This window comes from Mus caroli, chromosome 9 (genome assembly GCF_900094665.2).
Source record: "Mus caroli chromosome 9, CAROLI_EIJ_v1.1, whole genome shotgun sequence".
Lineage (NCBI taxonomy): Eukaryota > Metazoa > Chordata > Mammalia > Rodentia > Muridae > Mus > Mus caroli.
Genome location: NC_034578.1, coordinates 106,239,557 through 106,249,269, shown reverse-complemented (window position 1 = coordinate 106,249,269; position 9,713 = coordinate 106,239,557). Strand labels below are relative to the sequence as shown.

Sequence of the window (9,713 nt, the reverse complement as noted above, 5' to 3'; positions counted from 1 at the left end):
AGAAACCCTGTCTCGAAAAACCACAAAAAAAAAAAAAAAAAAAAAAAATTGAAAGGAAAAAAGCAAAAGGCTTATTTTGGCTTATGGTTCCAAAGGGAGAATTCATAATGGCAGAAAGGGCATGACACGGAAGCAGAAGCAGGAAGCTAGCTGATCACATGTCCTCCCACGGCAGAAAGTAGAATAATAAATCTATAGACCCAAGTCAAAGCCCGCCCCCACTGACGTACTTCCTCCCGCAGGGCTCCACCTCCAAAAGGTTCCACTTCTCCCAAACAGCATCACCAACAGGGACCAACCTTTGTCACTCAAACCACTGCCAGGTGTGAAGAGGATCTGTCTGCCATATAGCCTGGGTCAAACCAGGCACCCTTGGTGTGCAAACCCCATGAGAGCTGAGACACAGGCCCTGATTGTTAAGATCGCTGCAGCTCTTAGGATAGCAGAAACCGCGGTGCCTGCTGGTGGACTCTTAAAACAGGACTCTTAAAACGGGGCATGAGCTAGATACAGAAATATGCAAAGTTCTGCATGTGTAATAAATGACTAAGGAACACACGGTTTACAGATCGCGTGTAAAGCACCATTCATCTTTTCCATCTGCATTCTTTCCGTTCTGATAATGTCGTCATGCTTCCCAAAGAATCTAGAAGTCAAGCGGGTGTGAGCACATCCAAGAGAATAGAACATTTCCAGAATGATCGGGAAATGCTGTATTCTAGTTCTGATTCTACTTTAATATTTATTTAATTTTATTTTATTTGCATGTATGTGTGCACCATATACATGCAGGAGTCTTTGGTGTTAGAAGAAGAGGATATGAGATCATCCCTAAAACTGGAGTTACAGGCAATTATGAATTGCCATGTGGGTGCTGAGAATCAGACTTAGCCCCTCTTAGCTGCTGAGTCACCTCTCCAGCCCCCCTAATGCTGATTCTTGTTTGAAAATACAAGCTCCAACCTAGAAACTAGCATAAGAATAAATCATAATAATACTCCAAAAGTCACAAGGACTTTGAATAACAGAACAAGGTGCCCAGTACTTCAGTGTCGATAAATTACCCACCCTGTACAGAACAATCTCCAGGCTACAGTTAAAGAAATGCAAGAGTTGGTTAGCTGAATGATTGCCCAACTCAGAAACTGGCCTCCCGTGATGATATCGCTTGCTGCTCTCTTCCCCTCCTCCCCATCCCCAGTCCAGTGCCCATCAGTGCTGGGGGGCACATGAGTTTCATAGGGAATTTTTTTGTTTGTTTGGTTGGTTTTTCAAGACAGGGTTTCTGTGTATAGCCCTGGCTGTCCTGGAACTCACTTTGTAGACCAGGCTGGCCTCGAACTCAGAAATCCGCCTGCCTCTGCCTCCCAAGTGCTGGGATTAAAGACGTGTGCCACCACTGCCTGGCTTTTTTGGTTTTTCAAGACAGGGTTTCTGTGTATAGCCCTGGCTGTCCTGGAACTCACTTTGTAGACCAGGCTGGCCTCGAACTCAGAAATCCGCCTGCCTCTGCCTCCCAAGTGCTGGGATTAAAGACGTGTGCCACCACTGCCCAGCTCATAGGGAACTTTTTAAAACACCAGTGCCTAACTGGGGTGTGTGATGTGTGTCTGCTAGCTCAGTACTTAGGAGGCTGAGGCAGGAAGATCAGCATGTGGGAATCTGAGAACAGCTTGCAGAGGTCAGTGCTCTCCTTCCACCACGTGGGTACTGGGGATTGAAGTCACTCGTCAGTCTTGGCAGTCAATACGTTTATCTGTCGAATCGTCTTGCCAAGGCACCTTGTAATCTTCCCACCCTGTGTATAACAAAGTGACAGGCCAGACAAGGCCTCTGATAAACTGTCCAATGACTCCTTCCTGGGCTAGTGTCCTAGGACACGTGGGACCAGTGGGACCAGTGCCAAGAACATTCAGCCTTTTGACACTGGGACACGGCAATGCCATCTGCAAATTCAAGAATCAAGCAGTGATGTGGTTTTTGTTTTTTGTTTGTTTGTTTGTTTTGTTTTGTTTTTTAAATCTCATGGTGTTTTAAGTAAGTTTTTGATTTGTGTTGGACCACATTCATGACTTTCCTGGGCCTGGTGGTCCTCAGACCCCAAGAGAAAGAAAGACATCAGTAATCATTGTAATCTTAATTTAAAGAAGATTCAGACAATGAAATGATCAAAAATTATTATTAAATGTTGGCTGGGCATGGTGGTGCATGCCTTTAATCCCAGCACTCGGGAAGCTGAGGCAGGCAGATCTATCTTTGTAAATTCAAGGACAGCCTTGTCTACAAAATGAGTTCAGGACAGCCAGGGCTGTTACACAAAGAAACCCTGTCTCAAAAATCAAAACCAGTGAGTTCCAGGACAGCCAGGGCTACACAGGGAAACCCTGTCTCGAAAAACCAAAAAAAAAAAAAAAACAAAAACAAAAACAAAAAAACCAAAACCAAAACCAAACGATTATTAGATGTTGATCAATCAAAACGACATAAGCTAAGCTAACCATATCAATGGATGACTATATAGACAAGATATATTCTATCCTACCTTTACACTAATCTTGTTATTAATGTGTCTCTTTTTTTTTTAAGATTTATTTATTATTATATATAAGTGCACTGTAGCTGACTTCAGACACACCAGAGGGCATCAGATCTTATTACGGATGGTTGTGAGCCACCATGTGGTTGCTGGGATTTGAACTCAGGACCTTCAGAAGAGCAGTCAGTGCTCTTAACCGCTGAGCCATCTCTCCAGCCCCTTAATGTGTCTCTAAAGTGCTCCCAAGTGCTGGGATTAATGATGCACCATCACACCTGGCAACAAAAAAATCCTAGCCGGGTATGGTGGCACATGGCTTTAATCCCAGCACTTGGGATGCAGAGGCAGGTGGATTTCTGAGTTCGAGGCCAGCCTGGTCTACAAAGTGAGTTCCAGGACAGCCAGGGCTATACAGAGAAACCCTATCTCAAAAAACAACAACTCCTACGACTTCAGGTTTCTAAGCAACTGCCAAATACCTATCGATGCTGAATCATGCAGGTAGATCGTGGTACTTCATGTCCCAAAGGGGACAAAGCCATGGTGAGCCAGCGGCTCTGGGAACAGGGAAACCACTGAGGGACACTCAGGAGCAGGAGGAGAAGGAAAAGGGGTGCTTGCACTGTGTCACCTGGCGATGACCTGCCTGCTCACCGCCAACAATGACCATTGACTCCTGCCGGGGAACCTACCAATTTCAGCTGGAAGACACGTGATTTGGTTTTTTGGCAAATCCAAAATTTTCATGGCTTGAAACAGCTCGATGTACGTGGGAATGATCTGAATGAGGGTACTGTGAATGTACCATTCTTTGAGGTGTGTCTGCTCCTTCAGCGAATCAGGCAGCTCCTGAAACAGAAGGAACAGCATCAGCCAGAGGCAGCGCCTCTGTGTGCACCAAGCCAAGGATTTATTCAAACTATGAAAGGCATGTGAGAACATCAGAGCCAAACTGCAGCCATTTATTTCTACAGAAGCCAAGGACTGTTGTCATTAATGTCACAATAGCAGATCAGCCTTATTTTAATATTAAAATCAAATTCTAGTCAGGGAATGGTGCAGGCCTGGAAGTCCAACTGTTTGGGAGGTTGAGACAGGAGTATCATTAAGTTCAAGGCCAGCTTGGGCAATTTAGTGAGATCCTGTCTCCAGATATAGCTAACTATACAAACTATTTAATGTATATAGTTATCAGAATAATGGAAGAGGCCTATGTTCAGTCCCCAACACCCACATGCTGGCTCACAGCCATCTGTAACTCCAGTCCCAGAGGATCTGACATTTTCTTCAGGTCTCTACAGGCACCAGACATACATGTGGTACATTTACATATGTGCACATGGTTACCCATGCACATAAAATAAAAAGTAAAATCTCAAAACAGTTTGGATAAAAAGGTAACCTTCCAATTCAGTAAGAAACCTTGTCTCAAAAAAATAAAGTGAGCCGGGCATGGTGGTGGACATCTTTAATACAAGCACTCAGGAGGCAGAGGCCTACATAACAAGTTCCAGACTAACAAAAACAATATTAATAATGTCAGCTGGGTGTGGTGGCACATGTCTTTAGTAGCAACATTCAGAGGCAGAGGCAGGCTGATCTCTGAGTTGGAGGCCAGCCTGGTCTACAGAGCAAGTGACAGCCAAGACTACACAGAGAAACCCTGACTGGGGGGCTTGTGCGGGGGAGTAACACAAAACAAATAAAATGGAGGGCCAGTGGAATGGCTTACCAAGTAAAGGTGCTTGCCACAGCCTGACAACAGAGTCCAACCCCTGGAGCCAACATGGGGGACTGAGAAAAACCACCCCACCCTCCAAAGTTGTCCTCTGACCTCCACATCACACATGCACGTGCACGCGCACATGCACACGCGCACACATGCATGCACATACACATATTCTGGTCTAGCAAGATGACTCACTGGGTACATACCAAGCCTGAGGACCTGAGTTCAGTAGACAGGCGCCATCTGTGTACCAACTGAGTTCAGTAGATAGGCACCATCTGGGTACCTACTGAGTTCACTAGTATACCTACTGAATTCAGTAGATAGACACCATCTGTGTACCTACCCATCTAAATGATGGAAACGCAAAAGGAAAGTAGCAAGGAGGCTCATGGGATAATCTCAGTCTGAGAGAACTGTAGCTCACAGAACATTCACTGAGGTAATTCTCAACACAGCCTCATGCACACAAGCAAGGCTGGGGTTGTGGCTCAGGCCTGAAGCCATGGATCAATCCCCAGCACTGAAAAAAGGAACAGATGTTTTTCAATGCATACAAATGGAGCATTCATTGGGCCAAGGCTAAAGCTCAACCTCAGCCGTAGCACAACCATGGGTGCCCACTTGTTACAGGCAGGCAGACACCCTGACTCACCTTCCACTGTGTCCCTGAAAGTTCAAACACAAATGGACTCCTTCGTTTGTCTCTGTCCTTGACTCGCGCACTCTGCCTGGAGACAGAGTTCCTCTCTATCTTTTCCAGGAGCCTTGTGCTGGTGTCCACGAAGCCATTCTTGCAGTACTCAGCCTGGGGCACGCCCTTCCTCCTGCACTCCGCCACAAAGTCCCACTCCTCCTTTATCCTAAGACAGGAAGCAGAACACTGGTTATTTCCTAGGGAAATAAGCAGCCTCAGTCCTCCACTTCCCTGGATCCTGGTTTCCCACTGTGGGCTCCCTAAGCACAGTCCTAACCTCCCCTTCCAGCCACCAGGGATGCTGGGAAATCTGAGACCCTTCTGTACATCACTAGTCGCTATGACTAAAAGATGAGCTGAGTTAGATGGAACCTTAGCTAAGCCTCCCACCAATGTTACCAATGCCTATGCTTAAGTGTGGTCTCTCCTAAACTATTCCAGTGTCATGTCTGCCTCTGACTCCACATCCCCACATTTCTGTGCATGACTCCCTAGGTCTGTCTGCAAGTGTCACCTTCTTATTTGTTTTGTTGAGTCAGAGGTTCCTACAGCCCAGTCTGGCCTTGACCTCACTTTGCATGACCACAGACTCCAGATCCTCCTGTCTCCACCTCCCAGATGCTGGGATTATACAGCACACGCTGCCTTGCTCAGTAAACACCACTTTCCTAGTGCAGGGAAGAAGCCACCTTAGATATCATAAAGGTTTCGTGCCTGGCGTTAAGCCGAGGGATCAGGAACACTTTCAATAATGAACACAGCTCCAAAGGTTTTGATCACGGGAAGGCTGAACTCTGAGGATCATGAGTTCAATGCCACCCTCTGAAACACAATGGGCCGGAGGACAACCAAAGACATCAACATCATTTCTCTCCCTCCATCATGCAGGTCCCAGGGATCAAACTCAGATCCACAGATACAGCAGTAATGGCCTCTTCCTACAGAGACATCCCCCTGCCTCAGCTTTTCTTGCTTCTGAAACCGAATCTGAAGGCTGATCCAAGCAACATAGTGAGAGGGTAGCCCTTGGGCCCTGTGTCTTTTCTATATCACAGATTGCAGACCCATATAAACACAGCCTTAAAGCCAGCACTCAAGAGGTGGCTACAGGTCAATGAGATGTTCAAGGTCACTCTCTGTCACACGTGAAGTTCAGGGGTTCCCTGGGTTACTCAGAGCCTGTTCTGAAAACAAGTGGAGCTGGTGAGATGGTTCAGCAGTGAAGACACGCTCTGCCTAATGACCCAAGTTTGACGACCCAGAGCCCACATGGTAGGAGAGAATTGACTCTTGCAAGTTGCTCTCTGACCTCTCCACAGGTGTGCAGCAGCAGAGGGCACATGAGCACACACACTAAATTAATTTTAAAAATAGGTTATACATTGAGTGATTCACTGATTCACATTTTACACCTTTTGTTGCTAACTTAAAAGCTAACAAATACACACACACAAACACACAAACAAACAAAAGCTGGTGGTTGTGCACACCTTTAATCCCAGCACTCAGGCGGCAGAGGCAGGTGTATCTCTGTGAGTTCAAGGCCAGCCTGATCTACAGAGCAAGTTCCATGGCAGTCAGGGATAAACAGAGAAATCCTGTCACACACACACACACACACACACACACAAAAGCTAACAAATACTCAGTGCCAACTGGAACTGCCTTTGAGGTGAGTTAGCCAATCAGAATGTCCTTTTGCCTTTGACTACAAACACTGCTCAAGAATTCTGGGTTTGGTTTCTTCACAGAGAATAAAAGTTAGAGATGAATGCAAAGCCTCCTGAGTGCACAGCCTCAGCGTGTCACCTTCCATTATGTCGGAGTGTAGGTGTGATTGCGTGCTCACATTGACTGTAAAGAAAGGTTTTGAAGCGTCACCTCCTCAACTTAGTGGGGCTTGTTACATTTTATTTTTAATTGTTTTTTGTTTTTGGTTTTTGGTTTTTCGAGACAGGGTTTCTCTTTATAGCTCTGGCTGTCCTGGAGCTCACTTTGTAGACCAGGCTGGCCTCGAACTCAGAAATCCGCCTGCCTCTGCCTCCCGGGTGCTGGGATTAAAGGCGTGCGCCACCACGCCCGGCTTCAGCGTAGTTTTTGTACAGAACTCTTTTACTCACACTTCACGAGTTTCTGGTACTCAGATTACATCATTTCAGTCCAAGTGCATGAGCACAGTGAGTCTTACCCAGAATTCAGCACATCAGGCAAAAGCTGAAACACGTGAAGAAAGGAAAGTGCTCAGCAGGAGCTGTGGGTGGGCTAGTGAGCGAGTTCAGAGAGGACGGCCATGTGGCCTCTACACTGTTTAGTACAGAGGGGTCTCTGTACCATCTCTGCCCTCCTTGAGACCACCACGGTGTCAGGACAGTCTGTAACTCCTCACAACTTTGGGTGTCTCTGTTAAAGAGCTTCTGGCTACAGCACATGGGTCATGACGTCCCTCTATGGAGAGAAGTGGCCCTGACAGATGGAGAACCCAGGGAAAGAGCCCCCTCCACCGCAGCACACAGCAACCTGCCTGAAGGCCCACTCCCACCAAGCTCAAATAACAGGCACCAAAATGTACTTCTCCAGGGCGCTTTTCTCCAGCCTTTCTGCCTCCTTCTTCTGCCATGCTTTGTGCTTCTTGACACGAGTTTCCCATAAGGCTCTGACAACAGAGATGTCAAACACGACCACTTTGTGTCCCATTTGGGGAGCAGCATAAAGTTACCTAGGAAAAAATACATATGTCAGCTCCATATGCGCATAGACTGGGCTTTTCAAACAGATATATTTAAAGTGTGTGTGTGTGTGTGTGTGTGTGTGAGAGAGAGAGATATGTGTGAGTGTAGTATATGTATGTGTGTGGTGTGTGTAAGTGTGTGTGTGTGGTGTATGTGTATGGTATTTGTGTATGTGTGTGGTGTATGTGTATGTGTATATGTGTGTGCTGTGTATGTGTGTGTGTAGTGTATGTGTATATGTGTGTGCTGTGTATGTGTGTGCTGTGTGTTGTATATGTGTGTGTGATGTGTGTGTGTGTGGTGGATGTAATGTGTGTGTGTGTGTGTGTGTGAGATATGTGTGAGTGTAGTATATGTTATGTGTGTGGTGTGTGTAAGTGTGTGTGTATGGTGGATGTGTATGGTGTTTGTGTATGTGTGTGGTAGATGTAATGTGTGTGCTGTGTGTGATGTGTGTTGTATATGTGTTGTATATGTGTGTGTGTGATGTGTGCATGTGTGTGTGTGTGTGTGTGTGTGTACAGGTACCTGAGGAGGCTTTGGCATCAGATTCCTGTAAAGCCAGCGTTACAGATGCTTGTGAGCCACCTACTATAGGTACTGGGAACCGAACTCAGATCCTCTAGAGAAGTGTAATTTCTCCACGGAAATTGAATTATTGATTGGCTGGGGTAAGAATGGCACCTCAGTGTCCTCAGTTTCTTGTTGTGGACCCAACAAAGGCGAGTGGAAATGATCTACATTTCACAAGATGGAATCTTAGCCGGGCGTGGTGGCGCATGCCTTCAATCCCAGCACTTGGGAGGCAGAGGCAGGTGGAGTTCTGAGTTTGAGGCTACCCTGGTCTACAAAGTGAGTTCCAGGACAGCCAGGGCTATACAGAGAAACCCTGTCTCGAGAAAAAAAAAAAGGAATCTTACTACTGGGGTAAAAAGTCATTAAAAACAAGAACAACATAAAACCCTCACTATGTTTTTTCACCATGAAGGGTCCATGGCTCAGCACCAACTCCCAAAAACTTGTCCTCTGACCTTCAAATTTATGTTATGGTGCATGTGTGACCTACATACATACACACATACACACACACACACACATACACACACACAAAGCAACAACAACAACAAAAACAAAAATAAATAATATTTTAAGTTAAAATAAAAACATTTTTTAAAAGAAGCAACCAAAATGCTAAAGTAAAGCTAACTGCACCCAAACAGGGTGAGAAGCTGGGAGAAGCTTCCTGGGGCAGGGAGAAGCTTCCTGGGGCACAGGTGGAGAGTGAGGCTGAAGAACGACACAGGGACATATTAGCAAATCAGATTCTTTTAAAATTTATTTTATGTACATCAGTGCTCTATCTTCATGCACACCAGAAGAGGGCATCGGATTCCATTACAGATGGTTGTGAGCCACCATGTGGCTGTGGAGAATTGAACTCAGAACCTCTGGAAGAGCAGCTAGTGCTCTCAACTGCTGAGCCATCTCTCCAGCCCAACAGATCAGAGTTTTAAACTTTCTTTATTACTTTATGTGGATGTGTGGTCTGCCTGTATCTATGTCCGGGCACCATGTGCATGTAGTACCCATGAAAACCAGAAAGCAAAAGGATGAATGAGGTCCCTCCACACTTCCCAAGTCTCCAGGCTATAGGGGAGAATATCAGAACATCTGCATACAGGGATATAGTTCAGCTCAGCTTGTGAATCAGACATCTGAGCTGAACAGACCACACAAGGAGCCACAAGAGGAAAGAAGCCAGCCAGGTAGACAGTGTGGAGAACTTGCAAGGGCTGGGGCGGGGCTGGTGTTGGGAGTGAACAGGGACACAAACGTAAGTGTTGGTTTAGTTGACAAACTTTCCGTGCCTCCATCCCCAACAATCAGAATAAATTCTGATTATGTCAGAATCGCTTTACAAAAGCATTGGCTCCCCGGAGCCAGAGGGCATGACTGGAAAAATGTGTCCCCTGGCACCAGAGCTCTGGTCTCCACTCAGAGTCATATGCCAGGGGACGGGGG

General features: G+C 46.2%; 1 protein-coding gene across 2 annotated transcripts in view; it reads right to left on the bottom strand.

The window, feature by feature from the left end:
* Nucleotides 1-9,713, bottom strand: part of Lrrc2 (leucine rich repeat containing 2) — a 23,582-nt gene that overhangs the window by 11,191 nt on the left and 2,678 nt on the right. Inside the window, exons 2-4 of one of the 2 annotated variants that reach the window (XM_029481045.1) lie at nucleotides 7,522-7,678; nucleotides 4,921-5,128; nucleotides 3,229-3,385 (exon numbers count right to left, since the gene is read on the bottom strand). In XM_029481045.1, coding sequence (XP_029336905.1) covers nucleotides 3,229-3,385; nucleotides 4,921-5,128; nucleotides 7,522-7,670 — 514 coding nt within the window. In that variant the 5' untranslated portion in view covers nucleotides 7,671-7,678. The remainder of the gene's footprint in view (nucleotides 1-3,228; nucleotides 3,386-4,920; nucleotides 5,129-7,521; nucleotides 7,679-9,713) is intronic. The other variant, XM_029481046.1, reaches the window with a different exon arrangement.